Raw genomic sequence first — 23,885 nt, forward strand, 5'->3', positions numbered from 1 at the left:
CTCCTCCATTGTGAGTTTCTGGATGCCAACATGACAAAGAATTTTATCAGAGGCTGCTCAGTTTCAAAGTTTACTCTCTGCACTTGTACCAATCCTCCAGAAGGAAAAGAGATGGCTAACATATGATAGCAGTTTTAAAAAAAAAAAAAAAAAAAAAAGAAGAGGAAGAAGAAGAGCAAGATCTAGTAATTTCTGCTGGTTCAAATATTTTTTGTACTTTGCAAATGAGGAAAAAAAAAGCAACCAATAAAATCCTACCAAAACCAAAACACATATTCTGAGGTTCTCCAACTTTTTTCTTTTTCTTTTTTTTTCCAAACATAAAACATTAGAATGAAATAGCATTTCTTTAAAACAAGACAGAATTCCTATGGAGTTAGAAAAGCTACCTGGATTTTATTGCGTACCTGCAGAACTTTTGCCAGCAGGGTCAAGATGGCCATTTTGCTCTCGGGAGCTGAACCTTTGGCCCACCAGCTGTCCAGTTTCCTCCAGTTTCTTAGCACAGCTGTGACCAGTTTTGCTCCTTGCTGCTTGCGTACAGTCCGCTCCCTGAAACTCTGATCTAACATGCCGTTCAAAATGCTACCGACCTGGAAGGAAAAGCAACAGGTTGATTTTCTTGCATCGCAAATGAAAGGATTACAGCATCCCTTCATTGGTATGGGCAATCACAAAAAAAAAAAAAAAGCACCACACAGAAATGCTAAATTCAAATCTTGAAAATATACAGAAGTTTCTCTGCACACACTTTTCAAAAAAGAGACTTTTATCCAATTTACTCCTGTTTCATTCAGGGTACAATGCAGCAATTCCTTCCCATACCTTTTGCGCAAATATGGAGAAATAAACGATAATCCAGAATAACTCTAAAGATCAATACTTGAAAATTTTAGTTAGTGTGAAGCTGAGAAATAGGAGAAATAGTACATATGCTAACCTATTCGCATACATTTTGAAAAGAAAAATAAACCATGGCATGCCAAGTTTGAACTAAGGAACTAAGTATGCTTCAACTTCTTTTCTTCAAAAACTAATGGTCATTGACCTGTGCACTCTCCTCCCAAACAGCTGCCAATCACCTAATAAACTGGATTAACGTTACCAGCCTTGCGATTTCACCAGATTTGGATGGATACAGTAAAATAAAGCTTTTCTTCCCATATGTCACAAATGCATGCAACTAAAGAAGATATATCTCATCAAATGTATATAATAATATATATTTTTAATAACATATGAAATAGTTTTTTTTAAAGGCCAGGTAAAGAAGAAAAGCAGAGAGTAGACAATAGAAAAGTGTTTGTTTGACCCAATTTGGCTATTTACCTTAATTAAATTAATGAAGTGAAGGTTTTAACACTATTGCTACATGTAGCCAGTGTAAATTAGTAGCCTGTCATTTATTTGAGACAATTTTAAACGTAAATCTATTGTGGCATGCTCTGTACAGGAAACACTACAGTCATCACAAGTCTTTTGTCACCAGCCTTTTAAAATATATATATACATCTCTCTACAATCAAATTAAACAATATCTGGTATCATAAAAAACTATGCTCCCAATGTTTTAAAATGTTACTTGGAAGCAACACCTTTAAGCATAATATCTTGGATTAAAAAAAAAAAAGATTCCATTATTTTTAAAAGGGTTTTCTGCTTTCCTGTGCATCTTTCTAAGCCAAAGGGAAAGTGGACTTAGGATCTTTCTTTTTGACCCTTCTGTTTGTCAGACACACTGAAAGAAGGCTTCTCAATTATAACACACTTCCTTTGTGGACCTGAAGGTGAGCTCTACATTAGTAAGTACTGTGAACCCAGAGGAGAAAATCTGTTGAGCAAAACATGTGGTGCTGAGACTGGGTTCATGACATCTTCCCTGTATTTATTTCTGGCCACGGGGGGTTGTGCATGTGTATGTGTTTGTCTCTCTCTTTAATATTTAGATCCAGCTCTACTTCTGTGGACTAAATTGGTCGTGGTTTGAGTTCATTTTCCAGTTTTGCTTTATCCAAAACAAATCCAGTCTGCGTGCTCTTAGATCACTCTACAATAAAAATCCAACCACAGTAAATGGGAACAACCAGGCGTGTTTGATCTCAAGTACTATGCAAAAAATCATGAAATTCACAGATTTCAGGACAGGTAATACGTAAGCACTTTCCTCTCAGTTTGATGTGAGACGACAAAAAGCCTAAATTATTTCAGGTTGCCAAAGATCATGAAGGCAGTGCCAGTAGGCACCAGCAGGTCATGACAAAAAAATTAACAAAAACTATCAATGCAACGCTGTCCAAAGTGCAACCAAATGCACTTTTTCCCCACTACACACTCAGTTACATCCACTTATAACAACAGCAAAAAAGTGTTACTTCTAACATTCACATTTGACTTTGCCCTTTTAAAGAAAAGTCTAATACCATTTGGGGATTGCTGACAGATGATTCCATAAGCTGGACTACGATTACATCCAGGTTTTTCAGCAGCTGTTGATTGATAGTTTCTGAGAACAGGCTGTAGAAATACTGTCCATGAGAGAAATGGATCAGGTTCTTCTGGGATGCTTCTGATAATGGCACAGATAACACCACTGTGTTCAGCAGCAGACTCACCAGCTCGTCACACTGTGAAAATTAAGGTACAGAGTTATCTCAAGCACACTAAGTTCCACACATTTCTTACAAAAGCACATGAGTTTTTTAAAGCTTCCATCCCAAACTCTTATGTTACCAGAAAGCACCAAAAAAAAAAAGCACAAACAGAACACTGAAATGCTTGCTATCTACAATTGTCACCCAATCAAGCCAAAGAATACTTATAGTTCCTCTGTAGGATTACAAATAAAACATCAGCCTTATCTACTCATAATATGGGTAGAAGACTACTGATGATAAGTACTAAATGATGATTCAATATGTAAACTGGAGAACAGTGTCCTACCTGGTCATCAATAGCGAAGGCTAGCTGCAGGAGTCTATCAGCTAATCGCTTGCTGCTGATGTCTAATGATGGAAGAGATATCCTTTCATCCCCAGGTGCGATACCTTTATAAACAACTGAAAGAAGCTTAGAGCCAACTGAGAAATGGGGCACTTCATCCTATGAAAATAAACAAACAAGTTACAATTAATATAAGCTGAAAAAAAAAAAAAACAAAACCAGGAAGGCTTTGCAATCCACCTGTGTAGCTAATGGAAACACTTGAAATCCAGGTTATCTTATAAAGCGATGCAAATATACCACAACAAGACACCTTTCTGACTGAGGAACATGATTTTATAACCAGGCAACCCTGTTGTGTACTAAGTTCACAACAAACTAATAGTCATCTGAAGATTGTCAAAAGATTCTGATCCTGCTCCTGACTTTTTTCAGATAACACTACTATAGAAATAAAAAAAGAACAGCTTAGCAAGAATGTGTGGGCCACAAAAGGTAAACCATTCAGCTCCTTGAGCATCACTAGCCTACAATCACAGCTCTAGCTTTTCTTCAGACAGAGGATTTATGGCAAACACCCGTACACAGTAAATATTTTGTTACTTCCTAAATACAACCTTGCTCACCAGCAGACAAATTCTCAGTCCTTGCAGCTGTTGCCATACCCTGTTTTCCTTCAATTGCCCAAAGTAAAATAGATTGACTACAATCAGAAGTGAGTAGAAATAATTCTTTTGAGTAATTTAGCCTAGACCCCCTACCCCCAACTGCTCTCCACCCTGTTTCCCTGCAACTCAGACCCACTGTATTGCTTCTGATAAGCCAGAATGTATTAATTTTCTAATTTGCCCCCCATCACTTCGAATGTTCTCCGTCTAAAAATTTGTGAAAAATGGCTCCTTTATGGGATAGTAAATCCTGATTTTTTGAGCTTTCAGTCTTGTGAAGATCACTAAAAGGAAGTTTTAGGTAGATTTTGGTCGCTTCCAGGGCCTGGAAATTGTAGAAAGGAAGACAGAATTATGAAGATCATTCAAACTTCAGTATTGTGCTACTCAGTTTTGTAGAGTAAACATAAAACATTTATTTCTGATACTATTCAACACCAGCTCTTCATTGCTGATCTCACTTTACACAACTTCATCTGATCTGTTCTCTGTTTTCATATTGGCCTTTCACATGGGAAAAGATCACCATTATTTTCTGGATAAACAGTTACCTGATTGTGAAGAACAGAATGGAGCAGGCCAGATTTCTGGAGTTGCTTACAGGCAGAAATGACAGCACTTAACCTAACTTGATCAAAACGTGCATCTGAATTAAACAGATCCACAGAACAAAGGTCCTCAAGGCTAAAGAAAAATGAGAAGCAACAACATTACATTGGTGGGGAGCACCATGTGCAACTGTACATAATGTTATTTACTTTTTATTTCTCACCATGAGTAGCATTTGTTTGGGCTTCATGCTTACAAGAAAGCACGTGATTACCTTTGTGGTGTGATTCTTTTCTTTATGCACAGTATCAAAGATTCCTTGTAGGGAGATTTCATCAAAGCTTTCATGAGTCTTACTGAGATATCTGGGAGATTCTTCATGACTTGCACATCAGCAGTGTTAAAGCCTACATGTGATGGATCACACACTGTCATCACCAGAAGCTCTATAAGGTTTGCATTAAGCAATTCCTTCTCAAGTAGCTAGAAAGAATAAAACATTAAATAAAAGGTTTATTTAAAAATCCATTTAGATTTTCCTATTTCATTCTTCTTATCATTAGTCCTTGTATCTAAAATGAAACAAAACATTGAACAGTAACTGTTAGCACTACATACACATTCTCTATGAAATGTCTGACTTTCAATCAATTGTGCTAATATACAGTAACTAAGTATCTATAAAAATATACACAGAATATATGTTACCTCAAACTGCACATAAGATCTTTTATGTCCACATAGGCCTGTTTCAGTCATGATTATACACCTGTAATCATGTTCAAATCCAGAGGTACCCCTCTGTGCACACTTAGAGAGTAACTTAAAACAAGAGACAGTCACAGTCTCAGAACTAAACCAGGTGGAGTAAATTTTAGAAAAGACTCATAAGTGTTACAGTTTATAGACTTAAATACAGTTTATATTGCACCAAAGCTAGGCAGATGCAGAGACCCGAGTATTTATACTGAATTCAAGAAAGAATTGCCACAATCTGCCTTTTTGCCTCTTAAGCAGCTATCATCTCCACACATTCAAGGCCATCAAAAGTCACAGAATCATAGAATAATTTCAGTTGGAAGAGACCTTCAGGGTCAAGTCCAACCCTAACCTAACCTAACTCTAGCACTAAATCATGTCCCCAAGAACCTCGTCTAAATGCCTTTTAAACCCCTCCAGGGATGGTGACTCCACCACTTCCCTGGGCAGCCTGTTCCAATGCCTGACAACCCTTTCCGGGAAGAATTTTTTCCTAATATCCAATTTAAACCTCTCCTGGTGCAACTTGAGGCCATTTCCTCCTGTCCTATCAATGGCTACTTGCTAAGTCATGCAAGAAATATTAACTGCAAGTACTCCATACAGAATGACAATCTCATAGTCAACATACAGCTGGAATATACAGGAAATATTAGTTCCTCTAATCAAAACTACATCAACAACTAAAATTCAACTGTGCAATATAATTCCTTTCACTTACATGCAAAGACCGTAACAGTTTGTGACACTTAGTCATCAATTTCAATTAAAGCACTGCTAAAGACGATGCTCTCCAGCACACTAACCTCACAATGAAAATACAAATCTTTAACTACATATTTTTACCTTTTATCCACCACAGATTTCAGTGCCTACCTTCCAGAAATCCTGCTGGCACGTTTCCAGGATCATGGTGACAAACTCCACGATTCGGACTATAATTGTACACTTGTTGTAGTTATACACATCTCTCTCTTGTGGACTGAACGTGCTGCCCTTCGAACTGCAGTCGAAGTACTTCTCTGCTGCATGGATATCATGCAGAGCAATAGTTTCAAGGAAGAACTGCACAGCTTCCAAGAACGAAGATCTTTCATCTACACCTAAGAAGAATCACACTAAGTTGAAGTGATAAAGCAGCTCTCAACTTTAAAAAAAAAAAAAATTATTTTGTGTTGGGAAGAAAACAGTTGAACGGAGATAAACAGAAAGCCACCACATCTCACACCAGTGTTTTCTGATAGTCCTGTGCCAGTTTCAAACATTAACACTCTGGGCAACGAAGGGTAGCCTTCTACTTACTGATCATTACAAGCACTTATTAATGATGATGATTTAGGCATGTGTAAGAGAAAGCATAAGAATTTTAAATCCCTAGTTTTGAATAATTTAGCCCTACGCTAACTGCATTCAACAATGATCTGACAGCATTGTTTTAAACCAAGACAGAGACGACACAGACGGACTACCTAGAACGTGTACAAGGCTTCACATATGAAGTAACCATGCAACTGTATTATCGCTGACAAAAAGCATTTTGTTTAGGCCTGCATGAATAATTGAAAGAAAAACATTTTAAGAGACTCAGTGGCTACACAGGGTATTACTATGCACCTGATCAAAATTCAAATATGAAGCTTTTCAACCTGATGCAGTTGAAACATCAGGAACTGAAGAAATGTAGAGGGCCTGAAGTGAAAAGGGGACTTCTTCCATTGCTTTCCAATAGCTGCCTTCAGACATTAATAAAGAGCAGGTAAACAGCTTTGGAGAGACTTAAATTCAGAAAAAAAAAATCTCTTCGTAAAAGAAGTTGCTGGTGACTGGATGACTAAGACACAGAAATTTAAAGGTATATTTCCAGGACTAAAAGGAAACATTTTAAGATACACTGTTAACAATATACTTCTGCAACAAAGAACATCCAGTACAACAATTGTTATTGAAACCTTTGGAAAAGGTTGTAAAATTCATTAACTCTACATTCAAGAAAAAAAAAAACTTAAATTCCAAGTTAAGAACTCATCTTGGATGGGCTTTGCATAACAGACATGAATTAACTTAATGCAACGGTTAATTGCTCACACAGTATTTCATGAGGTTTGATCACTCGCAGCTCAAAGAATGTATTGTAGCAGTCTAGCGCTGCTAAGAACATATCCATCCACCGCATGACAGTCTGTAAACTGAAGGGCTCCTGCATTCCATGGAGAGTTGGCTGAGAAAGGATCCCAGATGGATTTTTAGTATCGCTGCCACCTCCTTCAAATTTGTTAATGAGGAAAGAAACATCTTGTTTTTTCAGAACATCAGCCAGCCAAGAAGATGGAGACTTGTTTCCTGTAGAAATAAAACCAGACATATAAATTCTCTAAGAAAAACACATTTCAAACTAGCAAGGAATTAGAGGCAAATGGACTGATATGCCTAAACTTTGTGTTTTAAACTGGATCTTCTAGTGGAGAAGTTATTGGTTCTGGTCTAGCCTTGGTCATACTACTTAAATTACCCACGAGGAAGAGACCAATTTGTGAGACGCTCCCACTAGTTTCCAGTCAGCAAATACTGACTTCATAGCTGGATACAACAGCAGTTCTGCGCCTGTAAGTTCTCTTTCCTGGCCAGAACGAAATTTGCAATAAAACCCTCTTCTATGCTCACAAACCTCCCCAAAACCCTGAGGTTCTCACAATATTTGATTTCCAATATGAGCAACCGCTCAGTTTCTATTTAACAGCACTGAGTGAACACGTACTTCAAAATCAGTTTTTCTTGTAATTAGTACTTCGCACAGAAAACAGACGTAAGGCATGCACAGTATCTAGAAAGCAAAGATAATAACGCACTGTGACTTACAATACCTGGTAATAAAGGCACAAATTCATAGAAGAGCTCCATAGCTTTATGTCGGCACTCTGTTTGAGGGCGTCCACACTGCACTAAGAGCCACATGACGACATCTTGAAGACACACTGACTTAGTAGCTGGAAATCCTCTGTGCAAAAATATTAAGGATTAACAGTCCTCTTAACATCTACCAAGAAGCCACATTCTTCCAGTTGAAAAAAAAAAAAAAAAAAAAAAAAAATGTTTCACGAGCGTTACGAATGTCTTGTATCTAACCACAACCCATCTGCACTACAAGGAAGAGCTCTTCAACAAGCACACCCTGCACTGCTCTCCTTTCTCCCCACTCCGCTATGGATCCCCAGAGTAGCCTTCACAGCAAAATTTTAAAAAGCAGAATCAGGTCTCTTTCCTTTTCTTTGTAAAACTCAAAGAGGCAAAAATGGAGATTACAGCTTAAATAAGCCGACAGAATTTTCCCGTCTCTAATTATCCAGTTTCCTAACTTACCATATGCCAGAGCAGTGACCTAACTCCCAGACTCCACTTGCCTGTTTCTCCAGGGTCACAGAATAATTTGGGTCAGAAGTGACCTCAGGAGGTCTCTAGTCCAACCTCCTGCTCAAAGCGGGCTCAGCTATGCAATCAGAGCAGGTTACTCGGCGCTTCACCCAGCCCAATACTGAATCCATTCTTGCTTCTTAGACCTTTTTCACTACCCCTCTTTAATCACTGATAATCCTGCTGCAGTTTGTTCTACTTCTGCTAACACTTACAGCAATAAATTAAAAAAAAAAAAAAAAAAAGAGAGACTTGGGAGGAGTTTCCTCCAAATGCTTTGTAACACCAGTGCTAATGTTATTATAAGTGCTGCCGTGAGGAGAATCTGCTTTTCCTTCCCTTCTGTTCTTGCTAAACTAAAGCAAGTTCTCTGTTCCAAGCTCACCACACTGGACTAAAGAATGACCATAATGACACTTTTTTATCACGTCCAATATTTCTCACCAATGGTTCAACAGACATATCAGGAGATCGCTATCAGCAACAGTTACAGGATGAATTCTCCATTCAGTCCTAAGTATTAATGGAACAACGTACATTATTAACCAAAATGTAATAACTGAAAAGCAAAAGAATGGTAAATTGCTGACCGTGGCACTCGCCGTTTTCCTTCCTTGTTCAGAGAAGGCGCTTTATGCTTAATTATGCGCTTCAGGTGATTAATAGCATCACAACATTGTTGAGTGGTACCTTTTAGAAAGAGAGAATTGACATGTATAAATAAATGCTACTGACTTGGTTAAATGAATCAAGATATTATCACTATAGAAATGGTGCAAGAGACTTACATACAGGATAATGTCTATCACCTCCACTACTCTGTGCTTCTACAGTAAATTTTTCAAGGCCACAGAACAAGACCATAAAACATCAGACAGGTCAACATGGCCTGAGCCGACCATGAGGCCTCTGCTATAAAACTGTGTATTCTATTTTCCATGCTCATGCTTAGAGAAAATGTAAAATTTTCCCATACAAATATTTCTTCTGGGGGCACTTCTATCATATCCCAAACAGTTTCTCTTAAATAAATAAATCTTTGTAACATCAGGTTTTTTTATGTTCTAATTACTATTAATTGATCAATGTCAGAGCATGGGAAAAAAAAAAAGAGAAAAGCAAGTTTACTGAAAAATCATTAGTACTGTGGAAGACAACACAGACTCTTCGCACAGCTACATACTGTTGTATAAAATGACAACGCAAACAGGAAAGGGTACTACAAAATCATGGAAATCTTCCACACAATATAGAGAAATGCCCATTTTTGAAGCGTTTATTTTGTTAATATTTTTGTAAGCATTTAATATATTTAATATATTAAAATATAGAAGAGTAGACTTCAAGATCCTCATCAAGCTACATTTTTACAATATGTAACTGCAAAACCAAAACTCCAATCAAAAGCACCACTAGCACTTTTAGTGTTACTATAAAACTGTAAGTCATAGCAAATGTGAAAAGATTCTTCCTCTTGAGTACAAGATCTTCCACCTTTATATGTTGCAAGGAGTTGATTCAAAGAGTTCCTAACTAGATATCAAAGGACCTCTTCATCAGTAATGAAAAATCATCCTTCTTTTGTTACAAAGGTAAGCACATTTACTTTTGCTCCAGTTACACATTCATGGTTTGGTTTAGTTTTCCTTTTTTAATTCAAGAGGATGGCTTTTTTCTTCATTCCATAGTTAATTAATTATAGCTCACCTAATGATTTCTCATCTGTATGGGTTAAGGCTAGACTTTCCAGAAATACAACCAATGCTTCAAATACAAACTGCTCCACCAGAGAATTTTCTTCCCTTTAAAAAACAGGAATAAATATGAGAAACATGAGTAGAAGCAGCACTGAGTGTGAAATTCTAATTAAAAACCAAACTAAAATACTGTAGAGATAAGCTGCACAAGATGTTTGTACAAAAAAATACACACAAACGACTCTAAAAGAACGGCAATGAAGATTTGCTGACCACCTTTAAAAGGCATAAATAACTTCCCATAAACTTGCGTCAGAAATTTAAACCTCTACACTCCCCACTTGCAGAAAGCCTAAACTACAAAATTATAATTAAAAATTAATAAACCGAGTAACTCAATTTTACAACTATTTTACTTATTAATAGAATGAGTGCCAGTGGGTGACTATTTGAGTTCTACGTGCAATTCTTTTTATTTCCTTGAACCTTTAGTCCAAGTTAGCTACTGTTCCAAGCTCTGTTTGCTCACCTAAATTCTCTGTAGATGCTGTTAAAAGCAAGTGCTGCACCCAGTCTCTTGAAAGCACTAGGATGGAGAGCAAGACTATACAACCGTTTAAAAAGAGACTTGGTGTTTGCTGGACTTTTCTCCTGCTGTCTCGGTGTTGTCTGCTTAATAGACCATTTCAAAAATTCTCGTACGCACTGACCACAGAAATCTCTCAAAGTGCTGTCAACTGGATCCACTATGCCACTCTGAAATTACACAACATTATTTCATTATAAGACTAAAAAAAAAAAAAAAGGGGCACTGTCTCAGTGCAGTTATTAGAGCTGCTTATTTACACAGTATTATTTCTAAGTTAAAAAAATGTACTCACACTTTCCCAGAAGTAATAAAGCCTCAAAACTACTATCTAAGGGAAGGGGAAGCATTTCCAGCCCTCACAGCACTGGATTAGGACTCAAAGATCAGGATTTCTATTCCTATCTCAGCTACTGAGCAGTCTGGAAACCCTGTCTAAGTCACTTTATTTTCTGATGAGCCAGGTTCCTCTGCTTTAGAAGTGGTGTGGCGACATTAACCTAAATTTACAAAAAAACTTACAAAAAGCACTGCAAAACCTCCTGATCTATCTTGCCTCCAGCCACTTCAGGTCAGTGCAAAAGTCAGTTTTAAATTTAAACCGTTTGTACCTGGCGAAAGCAAATAAGCTTAGAGGAAAATTAAGCACACATCAAAAGTTACTTTCATTCAGAGCAGAGGAAAAAATTCAGTAGTTACTTGTATACGCTGATGATAAAAATAGTGTTTCATTTATCCTATAAGCACTTTAAAGCCACTACCTTATTTTGAGAATGTCCAAGAAACAGATAAATCCACCAAAATCTCAGTTAAGAAACATTAAAAGATCACAAAATTGATAACCTGCGCTCCTTTCAGACAAATAAGGAGTCAATACACCTGTTTATGTGCTCCTGGTTCTTTCAGCAGTATAATTATGCTAGTTAAAAATAAAGTCATATGGCACAGAATAAAGAAAAGGAAGACTTATGACCTACCAAGATAGCTTCCAGAAACACCACCGTATCTTGACTTTCAAATTTTTTGTTGTTTGTAAACCAGTGAATGAGTTGCATGACTAAAGGCTCATACAACTGTCTTGTTATCTGAAAAGAGTAAAAGCCAACTACATTTCTAGGTTTAATATATTTCTATGTCATTTTGCTATTAAAAATATGTAAGAACAAAAAAAGAAACTTAATTTTATAGATCCTTTTAAAAATAACAATCAGCTTCGTATTACATTCCCATATTTAAGACAAAAAACACTGCATGCCACAGACTGATATACTAATATACAGCCAAGGAAACAAGGAATTTAGGTTTTAAGCTGTATTCTGATCTAAAATCTCAATCTTTACCATATACATTATTCTAAATTGCAGGATTTCAACAATTCTACCTGTAAGCCAACCTGATCAAATACTCTCATACTATATGAACTATTAAATATACTTGCTTATAATACAGCGTGTATGCCCATGTGCATCCGTTTGGACCAATTCAGACATTATTTGCCTATGGTTTATGTTCAGCCATATGGCAGCAAAAAGGCTTTCACCTAAACTGGGAACATAGCTTCTTGTATATTTTAACAGAACACAAATTCCTTTGGTCTAAAACTAGAATCTGGATGCCATAAAACCTGTTATTTCAGTGGAGATGAACTTATGTGTTTATTCTGTTTTGTGTAAAGGAGGAGAAATACCAAGTTTAAATGTTTGAATTAAATATGTCATCCTTAGCTATCAATGAGGCAGCTACAAATTCTCTCCCAAATGCTTTTGTTGTGGATTGTGGGTTTACACTCATCCAATATTGAAATAACAGACTTCACTTCAAATTAACTAATTACAGAAAAAGAAAAATACAGAAATCAAATATAGCAATAAAGAGCAGCTACTACCACAAACTCTTTGAATGAACCTTGAAACCCTCATGTATTGGTACACTCCTCTGAGTTACTCTGAATTATAATTCTTTGAAAAGGCTTCCAATTCCACCCCATCGCATCCCTGAATCTTGAAAAACTATCCTTGAAATAGCTTAAAAACAACCAAAATACTACATCGGGGCGGGGGGGAAGGCCACCTGTCAGGATAACTTCTAACAGGATAACTTAGAAATAAAATTATAAATTAATTCCTGCATTTAGAGGTATTTCAAATAAGCTAAAATGCTTATAAATTAATCTGCTTACCTGGTCTACATCACAAGCAAGACGAAGCAGGACTGGAAATACTCGTTTATGTAACTGATACATGGGTGGGGGGCCCTGACATCCTTCTGGCATCTGAGATGCTTTCCCCAACATATATGTGACTATGCTATGTAGCAGCTCACATGCTGCAACCTGAAATTTAGAAATCCCTTTGGTTATGCATCCATTACTTTAACAGAGAAGACAGAATTGTAGGCCTGAATAAGGGAGAAGAAAAGGTGTACTTGAGAAATCACACCAATCTGTGCTAAATCACCATTCCAGGAACAGGTCATGTTCACAGAAAGAGTTTATGCACATTCTAACTGGCCTTTGTCCTTCTGTTTTAGTCTCTGTCATAGGTAGTCACTTTTCAGCTGGAGAAATTCTCACTGGAGAATTCACCCATAATCATGTTTTCAAGGATACCTCCGTTCTGGACTGTCTTTGGATACCAACATCCCAAAGCAGCAAATAGTTGCTGAAGTGTTCTGCTGGACTGGGCCCACAAGCCCATAGGTTGGGCATGAGAAGGAGGCCAAACAGCACTGAAGATCAACTAGTTTTAAATTTTCATTTTTATGTTAAGTCTAACTCTCAAAGCACAATGGTGTCTGATATAGCTTATACCAACTCTTTCATTTTTGAACACTCATAATACTGTCATCACGAAAGAGCACCAATGAAGCACATTGCTACCAACAGATTAATTAAAACATGTCTGTCTTAACAAGGAAGACATTATTTTAAGCTGTATTTATGAGCTAGCGTAAAAAAAAAATGCAAAAAACCCATCAATACCTTTGTTTGTCTATCACTTGCAGAAAGAGCCAGTTCAGTCACACGAGGCAAGAATAAATCCAAGTAGATGACAGGCTTCATATCTGCAAATGGTACAGCAAAGCTCAGACGCTTCTCAGTGTCCCAGGATACACATTTCTTCATCATCTCTTCTGCAGAGGCAGCTAATGCATTTGAAAACACCAAAACAAAAAAAACACCACCAACTTTTATGTAATATACACACAACAAGTATTTCTGTAGCTCAGCCAAAAAAATCTGTAACCTTCCAACTTCAACTAGATTGCCACAAAATGTTAGTGCTTTATAAATTACTGAATGTTACAAGTACCAGAAGTACGTTAGAAGGTCAGTTTTATTTGGACATCCAAACAGATATTTAGCCATCACATGGAAAAAAATAATTGCAGCCAACATTTCAGGAGATAGCCCCAGCAGCCTCCAGTTTCAATGTTTAGAGACAATTATAAACTCAGAAGACATTCGATCATACATTATTGAAATTACTTAAGACATGCAACATATTACTTTTGTCTTCTACTGTTACGAAGAATTCTTGAAGATCAGCTCAGATGAGCAGATCTAACATAAAGACTCCTGCAGCTGCACAGAGAACAATGACATTCATGGCTATGTCCTCCAAGGAAAACTGCCATAATTACTGCCTTCTCTCCCTATATGCCCATATTTGTTAATTTGGTTAACAAAGTCTGACCACACTTTGTACTTAATTTCCAGGGAATAACGTTACTTCCCCCATATTTCTGAATTAGCAACAGAGAAGTACTTGGCAGAAACACGATTGTAAAGGCAGAAGAAAAAAATCTAAGTGCTAAAAGAGAAGAACAACACTTCTTTACAACTAGATTAATTTTTAGACTAAATTTTGTGCTGAATTTATCCCTTAAAACTCACGGTCAGGTACTTACTGTATGTTTTCCCATTCTAGTTTAAATTTGATTTTATTTAATAATTAAATTATAAAGCTTATTCACAGACTGAACAAACGACAGAAAACTTTTTTTTTGAGGAGGCGCTCAAACGGAACTCTACTACCTAAACCTACTAAAGGCATGGTGAATCTTAATTCATAAATTAAGAATTAAGCTTGCCAAGACCTACACAACTCACAGGCTGCAGTTCTGCAAAACTGGATTAAGTGGGAATTGTAGAAAAGAGGTGGAAACATGTATTGAGTTGTGAATTGTGGCAAAATTTTAAAATGGCTTTGCAGACAGAGGGCAAAGGTAGGGAATAAATAAAACCATATAATCCTAATGTGTATAATTTTTGCCTTTAGTTGAAGTTTTCTACACACTTCGTGTATTCCATAATGTTAGTTAATACTTTGCCCTCCTAAACTCCAAAACTGAATAAAAGCAATTTTGTTTAAACAAGAGCAATCAAAATCAGCTTTCCTTGAAAAGCTCATGCATTCTTATAAAGTGATGTTGTGACTTCACTGAAATCAACTTTCAAGAGACAACAGATACATTTAAACATTTTTATTTATGCTCACAGGACACTCACCTGTAATTAAGTTGTGGTTGATTTGCCCTCCCAAAGATCCAAGAAGGCGTGCGACTCTAGCCCTTACTGCTTCCAAGGAGGGACTGTCATCCTAAATAATTCAACAGATTTGTATTAGTGAAGGAAGAGTTACTTCTATATATAGAAGTAACTTGGTTTACATAGTAAATGAAGGTTTTATTAACATATTAACACATAGATGAAGAAGGAACTACGAAGAACCTGTGGTGAGGGGAACTACATCAAACGAGAACAGTTTTAGTTCCATAAGAAAAAGAGGGGAAGCATATTCATCACATTTTGTGGCCTTTCAGTTGCCATTTCTCGAGTAAAGGTTAAAATTTTATCATCACAGATAACACACACCTACATAATGATGTAGTAGCCTAGAAAGTAGAAAGAAATCTGAAGAAAAAATTACGCTTTTCCTGTGCTTTAATCCCAGAATTTAAAGTTTAGATCCTGTATCTATAAGGAAGCAGTCAACCAATTTTCATAAGCCTCATTCAGCCTGTAAAATTCACTCATTTTGTTAAAGACTGGAAATATATATATATATATGAGTAACTATTAGTTTCATGCCCAAAAAAGGTCTATTCCAAGCTAGTTTGCACAGTGGAATATACAAACAAAACTACACTTACTTCGAGCTACTTGAGAAGCCACTGGTCAAAATAATCAGAGTGTGTGACTTCTAAGACTATGAAACAATACAAAAGCTAATTTAAAAAAAAAGTTAAAAAGCTACATATTCACAAAATTTACACAGTGCACCCTTTCTAAGCTTGGATCTGATTTTAGGTGTAGGGAGTTAAATTGTTGTTTGCACAATATTTCAGTTGGGCAGCGATGTGGACTTACAAGATTTCTTTAGTTCCATTTCCCTGCTTCATTCCCATTCTCATCCTAAAATATAAGATCTTTCCAGCTATGCTGGTGTAAGAACTCTTTGAGCCACACTGCAGAGTACAACTCACTGAACTATCTAAGGTAGAATAACCCTCAGAAAAAAAAGCTATGTATGTAACAAACAAAGAGAAACTGAGGGAGATGATTAACTCACATTTAATTCTAAAACGAATCGGTGTTCTTACCCATGAAAAGGTCTTTGCTTTTCTTAAACGCTGTATCACAACTTTGTTAAATCCCTTCTGGGCTGCTCGAGAAAGTTTCCTTATTTCCCAGTTATTCTGGGATTCAGCTGATGAACAAAAAAACCCAGCATATTAATATCAGCTAATTTTACCTGCACCACATGCATCTACTCATATTTTCTTTAATAAAACCCACCTTGTTTTTGCCCCTCTGTTTTTATTTTAATGTGACAATTATTCTTTCATTTTAAATCTTTACGTTAAAGAAGTCTCTATTAGTGAAAAATAAGCTGATTTAAGAATATAAAGGACAAATCATTGAGAAGTGGCATATAAAATGGCTACAATTTGTGGTTGTTCAGCAGTAATTAATAAATTTTTGTGTGTAAGAGAAATGATATTGTTCCAATCACAAGAAACACAATATAGACAAAAAGTAGGTCACATTCATGTCTCTAGGCATAACTATGAAAAATTTATTTTCCTCTCCCTCAAGACTAAATAAACACTGTCTGTAGGTACCTGTAGACGTAGAGTTTTTCAAATAACCATCAAGAAGAGGCAGAACATCCTTGTAGTAAGGTTGCATTATGTGTCTGGGGATGTGAGCTGACCAGTCTTCTAAAGCATCCAGTCCCAGATCAGCCATTGGGGTACAGCTAAGGCCCAGCTTAAATGCATTCTACATGTCAAATGTAAAACTATCAGTCTTTCATTTCTAATAACTACTATGATTTAAAGGGAAAAAACATATTTGCAAGCATTTAACATATAATACATCTTCCTTCTCAGTAACTTTTGTCTGCTTAACAACTCGAGATTAGCACAGGAGATACATATTATAATGCAATACTGGCACTAACAATGGTAAAGTCTGACAATTTACTTATCCATAAATTCAAGTCATTTGTATTCTATGCCACCGAAGACAAAGCAAAGCTTAATGGTCATCTTACTTGCTCAACAGGATACTAACTTTGCTCCAGAACTTTTGTACGTGCTTTAGAAAAAAAAAGAAACGTTAGTTGTACATCACTTTGACCCACCTGCAGTGCAGGAATATATGCTTTGATATCAAGCATGATGATGTCATGTGGTAAAGAGAGCAAAAAATTCAGACAGGAAGCCAACAACTCATCCTTATACTGTTTCATTTTTGCTGTAACCTAGAATTGAGATAAATAGGTCAAAAACAATCATAAACTTTATAAGATCTTGATTTGGCTATATCAATATCCATGTAAAATACACAACACGAAACCAATGTTAGAATCTCATTCACCTGTAGATGGTTACCAGGAAGTATTTAACGCACAATTATACACTTATTTTGCAATTGTAAATCAATAAGTGACCAAGATGCCTCTTCTGACATTAAGTATAAAACATTCAGAAAAACATCTTACAATCTTCTATGTTGCATAATTCAAAAAGTTAAACTACTTCCATCATATATGTAAGATTTCTCAGAAGGTATAATTTTGATTGAGTCATTTATGCTTATATTCAGACTAAGAAAGTTAGCCAGCAAAATAACTTACCTCTTTTCCAAACTTTGCAAACAGTGCAAAGCAAGACCTTTTTTCTGGGTCTTCAGGACATTTTCTGACACTCTTTGGACTGACATCCTACCAAACAGAAAACACAAGTCGATAGTATTAAAAAATGTAGTACATGTTACAAGTATGAACTACAAGTTGAACTCAGAATACACACACTGTCTAATCTGGAATCTGCATCAGTGATAACATGAAATGTATGTTTGTTCTCTCGAAGTTTAGAAACTAACACTAATATCATCAGCTTTTTGGAATACACTTAATATTAGCCCAAATGCGCAAGATAGATATGACTGAAAAAATAACTTTTCAGTGGCTTCATTTTCTTCTCCTTGCCCTTCTATCTAACAAACCATAAAAAAAAAAAAAAATCCCTAATAGTGGACACCCAGGTTGCAAGAATGCAGGTGGAATAAGAAAACAGCAATTCACGACACCATCTACAGTTGAAGCATTTATACCAGTAAGTTCCCAGACTTCCTTCACTTGGTGCTGTCACCAGCAGTGGCAGGGTCAGTTCTGGGCTCTGTGGTGGGCTACACACGATGGGATGAAGCACCGTCACTTTACAACAGCTTCCATACCGCAAACGGTGCATCTATAACATAGTATCATATTTCCGGTGGAAATCAGCGAGTGGAACGCAACTATACTCCAGAAGCTGAGTAATTAGCCCATTCACATCTCTGCTGTTCCGGTCAGATTGTTTCTGATACCCAGGCTACTTTCCGTACTGCCTGCACTGCAAGGGTGTTTCCCACCTCTCTGTTCACCCAGCTCAGGATTTCAGAAAAATCCCTACACATGGATGGTGTTTCTTCAGAAACTGGGCTTCTCATCTAAATTTTGATTATGTGCTTGTGACTGCAGAGGCAAAGGATGCAACGAACACTTGAAACAACCAGGTAACACTTTCAGTGAACTATTTTCCGTCGTGCATAGAAGACTTACGTATAAAGAACTGCGTCGTCATTAATACAACACGTTACTCCTTTCTTAGGAACAGAGATCTCACCTCAAAGTATTTTATTTTCTTGGCAATTTTCATTGTAACAGAGAGCAGCTTGTAGAATCCACTAATAAGAGGTAGTCTCGTTGAATGTATAATAAGCTTGTAACCAAAGGAATATACCCACGGGTTAAAGTATTCAACATGCTTCTCTGGAAGTATCTCTCTAAAACAGATGAACAAAAAACATACAGAAAACAAACAAAAACAACAAAAAAACCCCACCACCCCAAACTGAATAAAATATTTAATTTTTTAAATTTTTCAAGTCAGTACAAGCAAGATAATTATTGTTGTAACAGAGCAGCTCCAAAGACAGTGAAGGAAAAATTACATGCTGCCTTGTGAGGTATTAGAAGACTTTTATTTTGCTTTACAGTGCAAAGCCATTTCTTTCTCATTACCTTTCATTATTAAATTTCTATAAACACAGATACACACATTTCACATTTCATTACTGAGACGGACTGCAGTATTGCTAGGGGAAAGCGACTGGACCTTCACAGGCAGACAACGCTGCACCTTTCACTTAATGCCCCGTACTACTTTATGACGACTGTTTCTGGTGTCTAAAGTATTTAGGTTACATGGCCAGTATATTATTAAAAGTTACAACATACACTAAAAGACAAACCCAAACAACGAAATAAAACTGAGCTGATGAGTGAGGATGTTTTTATCTATGACTCAGATGACTGAAACACACTTACTGTCTCCCTGCTAATCACCTTGTGCATTTTGAAATATGGTATACTGTCATCAAGTCAGAAACAGTCATCTTAAATAAATCTCTCATTAAATTTCTTCCAACCACTTTGTAACTTCCAAACTACATAAAAACATAAATACCTGCAGAATTCCACTAGATTTATAAAGGCAATAAAGTCTGTCGGCTTTGTTGGCTGAAGGTTTGAAGCAGGGTCAGAACTAGGCCCCACCAAAGCACCATCAGTCTCATTTTCATCCTGAAAACAAATATTGAAGCAAGAACACTGGATCTGTGACAACATAGAAAGCATTTACACCCCTTTTTCCAGATAAACAGAGTCTCCTGTTTTTCTAGCTGCTACTAGCTGGTCTGACAGGGACAAATGACTAATCGTTGACACATCAATAATTCAAAGCAATAATATGGGATGCTTGCTCGTAAGGAAAAAGCGAGTAGAAAAATCACAACTACTAGACAACAGCGTAGGCATCACAGATTCTGTGAACTTTTTCCAATTCTGATGTTCTCACCTCCTAACACTGCAATGCAATACCCAGAAATATGAAGAAAAACATTTTGACTAGTATGAATATCACCTCAAGGACACTATGAGAAGCTATATAAGCATAACGAAAACAAAACAGGGAATGTGATTTTGGTTCCCCTACCGCAGCAGAAATTAATGGACAACTCATTAGGTCTCACCTGTTCATTAACATCCAGTTTCTGAACAGTCAGGTCCAACTTCTCAATAATCTTCAATATAGATTTTATAAGTTCATCATATAGCAAGCGATTCAAGGACTCCAGTGGTGTATTTGCAGTAAGAAAGTTCTCATCTTCAAAAACACATTCCTTTGTAAGAGGAAGAAGTTGACATTTCAAAACACCAGTGAGAATTATTACTTGAATTTACAACCAAGATTTGAATGATTCAGAAAATTTGGCTTTAGATGTTCCTTGGGTATGGAAGCCTGAATTCACCTCTGTTTAAATAATTTATCAGTCACAAAATCCAACTAAATCCAGAGAACGGTTCTTCAATAGCATGACATTTGGAAAAAGTCTAGGGTTAGAAAAGTAGCAGTAAGACTCAGGATTACTTTTCCTTTTGTATTTCCGTGTTAACTATGCTCTTACCTTCATTGTGTCACAGTTCAGTAGACTTCTAAAGAGATACAGATAGTCCTTATACGTGGGCACTTTCCACCTCCCTGTCCCAACCTCTGCAGCTTCACGTGAGTCTTCAGATCCAGAAGTTTCTTTTCCAAAAAAGTCCTGAAAAGACACAGTATTTTTCAGAAACACCGCATATGTACGTACCTGACTCAAGCCAAAACACAATGTAAAACTACTTTTGCAGGTAGAAACATGAAATATTTTGCTGTCTCATTTAACTAATCTGAAAAGAGCACAAAACTTCCAGCTCCCTTCAAAAATCTCTAAAGGTCTCCTTCCAGTGGTCGGTTGCATGAGAAACTCTGTAGTTATCCTGCTGAACAGGATTAAAAAGCTTTAAAATCCTCTCTTAACACAAACATCCAGTAAAACTTCTGAAGTGTTCAAAATCTGTTAACCTGGAAGAAAGATGGATTACAACCTTCTTTGTTACATACCACCTGAGCAAACAACAACTGCAGAGAACAAAAGTGTATTTCCTGTCATTTTTTCATTCAGCACAAGAGGCACATCCTCATTATTCTGAGCATATGTAGAAGAACATAGACTAACTACAACTGGGCCACAATTCAAAAGCAACAATACTATTTTTGCTTCTTTGGGCCTTCCCCTGTTTACTGGGTGAGATCTTCAAGAACTGAAACGTACAGTCTAGGAATCTAGATGAAATATGTTTAAACAGTTACTTTACCTTTGAAAATGTGATTGGCTTGGAGAAGATTCTGATTAACCCCTGATGCACTGAAACAAAAAAAATTGCCTAAACAGACTTAAAAAGGCACACCATCCATAACACTCATTATGCTAGCAATGAATTAAATCAGCCTTCTGTTTCCTATATTCTGTCAAGATGAGGGAGAAACAAAAGAGCACAAATTTTTCTTTAATGACAAATATCGGCAAAACCAGAGCCATAACTCTAGGATGTTTCACAGGGAATCAGTTTTGAACCTGCTTCTTATTATTTTTTCTCACTACTGCTTTGACTTTTCCCTGAGTCTCAGTGCAGTAATGACCAAGGCACTGCCCATGATGCCCACTCTGGAAGAGGCAAAAACTCCCAATGACTCTCACGGACATGGACTTTGGATCCCCTTTCCAGCACGGTGCTTCGCTGCACCACATCCCAAATCAAGAACATGGAAAACGATGAAAATGCCACAGCAACAGAGAAAAGCCACTGTAAATAATTGAAAGAAACTAAAAATAAATTCTGAAAAATCATCGTGAAGAGATGTCAGCATGCTGGAGGCTACTAGAACTGTCAGCTACCAATGCTGACACTTTCATTATTACATTCGCTGAACTGTATCTGATTAATCACATATTTGGAATTTTTATTATTAGTACATACAAGTTCCAGAGCATAAAAAGATCGCAATTCTAATAGAGATGACACTCACTCTACCTTCTATGATATTTTGTATGGGTAACTGAAAGAATATTGAGCAGATTTTTGTACATTTTTCTGCGAAATCCCTTTCTCTCCACAATCATTCAGAACAGGAACATCTTATGTTTAAACAAATTATCACAAAAATTTATTCTCCTGGCCTTGATAATAGCTATTCTGTCATCCAAAACAGTTGTTAAATGGATGCCCTAAGTGATTTAACAACGGATACTGAAAAATAACACAATGAGAACCCAAAACCTCCATTACTAGAGGACAGGAGAAGCTTCATTTTTGACCCCAAATGGCTATTTCACATCTCTCTCTTAGAAACAGTTACTCAATTTAGGAAAACCAAGCAAACCACCAAAAAAACCAAACAAACCAAAAAACCACAACCCCCCACAAAAAACCACAACAAAGTAAATATCGCAGACTCACCCACAGTGCTAATAAAACTCCAGAGAACTGGACCTTTTCCTGAGAGGGCTAGAAATACCTTTATTATAGATCTGCAACAGGCTAACTGCATTTTTTCACTGTATTGTGGAAAGCTATTGATTTGTAGCACAACCAGATGTTCCAGAACCGGAGTGTATACTTCAGGAATCTAGAAGAAATAAAAACAAACCCTCGACATGTGAACACAATGATTTTAACTCAGTATTACCGTGAAGAATTACACGAAATTATTTCAGAAAGATACTTTGTTTTAAGAGTTTACATATGACCTGCTCTGAGGACAATAAAGACTAAGCACGTAAATACATCTTAGATATTTAAAAAACCCAACCAACCAAAACAAAAAAAAAAAAGACCCCAAACACAACAAACAGAACAAGGAAGTTTCCTGGAACATACTACAGAAAGTAGCTCCTGAATGGATTAGTGCTTCATGCTTCAGTGGAACCGGTCTTAAACTTATTAGAAAAGTACCCGTTTAATTAAACAATAACAACACAGCAGTATAATCAGTTGATCCTTAAAAATCCAAAACCAGATTGTAAGTGAAAGTCTTGCCTCCATCCCACCCTTATGTCCCACATCCAGATATGACCCAGAAAGCCCTCAGTAGAACTCAGACAGTGTAGCATCACACAAAAATCAAAGTATCGCCCCCAGAGAACATGTTAAGTATCCGTACCAAAAGAAAAAGCAGCAATACAGTGGTAGAAATCACATAAAAAAAAAGGTAAATCTACATTCAGATAAATAGCTTTTCCTAAAATAAATAAAAACCCATATACATTTAGACATCATGGGTTTATTACAATGCACTGTAGAATTTTATTTAGTATATTCTGTGTATTTTCTTTATTCAAATAAAATCTAATAAAGCATTCTCTTGATAGTCTTCCCATCCCCTAGGAGCTAAAAGTCATCATATTTCAGATAAAGAAACACCTTCTAACATAGGTAAGTTCACAGCTACTACCTTATTATACATCCCTAGCTGCATTTAAAAAAAAAAAAAAAAAAAAGACTAGTACTTCTAATACTTCACTTACTGTATCTATATGGAATAACACGCTTGCAATGGACTGGAGGAAACTTGGTAGTTGATACAGATGGTCATCTATCGTTTCTGCTTCTGTGAGGTACATTTGCTTACAACGCTGAAGGAGCTCAACATACATGTCGTCGACATCCTTAGAATGTATAGCTTTACATGGCTTATGAAGAGAAAATAAAATACTGATTTAGCAACTTTGTACAGGCAAGCAAACGCATGCTGTAGCACTAAACCCTAGCCAAGTCTTCACTGAAACATAATGAGAATAATCTTATAAATTTTTCCGGGAACTCAATATAACTGAATAAACTA

General features: G+C 36.6%; 1 protein-coding gene across 1 annotated transcript in view; it reads right to left on the minus strand.

Annotated features, from left to right (window-relative positions):
* Positions 1–23,885, minus strand: part of PRKDC (protein kinase, DNA-activated, catalytic subunit) — an 84,290-nt gene that overhangs the window by 52,007 nt on the left and 8,398 nt on the right. The window contains 26 exon segments of the mRNA XM_065629450.1: positions 408–593; positions 2,421–2,624; positions 2,941–3,099; positions 4,160–4,292; positions 4,432–4,640; positions 5,793–6,019; positions 7,002–7,256; positions 7,778–7,911; positions 8,915–9,014; positions 10,032–10,126; positions 10,551–10,777; positions 11,585–11,692; positions 12,787–12,939; positions 13,588–13,751; positions 15,118–15,208; positions 16,212–16,318; positions 16,734–16,893; positions 17,258–17,377; positions 17,753–17,839; positions 18,786–18,945; positions 19,629–19,744; positions 20,194–20,343; positions 20,629–20,766; positions 21,359–21,408; positions 22,502–22,670; positions 23,569–23,733. Of these exon segments, the coding sequence (XP_065485522.1) occupies positions 408–593; positions 2,421–2,624; positions 2,941–3,099; positions 4,160–4,292; positions 4,432–4,640; positions 5,793–6,019; positions 7,002–7,256; positions 7,778–7,911; positions 8,915–9,014; positions 10,032–10,126; positions 10,551–10,777; positions 11,585–11,692; positions 12,787–12,939; positions 13,588–13,751; positions 15,118–15,208; positions 16,212–16,318; positions 16,734–16,893; positions 17,258–17,377; positions 17,753–17,839; positions 18,786–18,945; positions 19,629–19,744; positions 20,194–20,343; positions 20,629–20,766; positions 21,359–21,408; positions 22,502–22,670; positions 23,569–23,733 (3,867 nt within the window).

This window comes from Caloenas nicobarica, chromosome 2, assembly GCF_036013445.1.
Source record: "Caloenas nicobarica isolate bCalNic1 chromosome 2, bCalNic1.hap1, whole genome shotgun sequence".
NCBI lineage: Eukaryota > Metazoa > Chordata > Aves > Columbiformes > Columbidae > Caloenas > Caloenas nicobarica.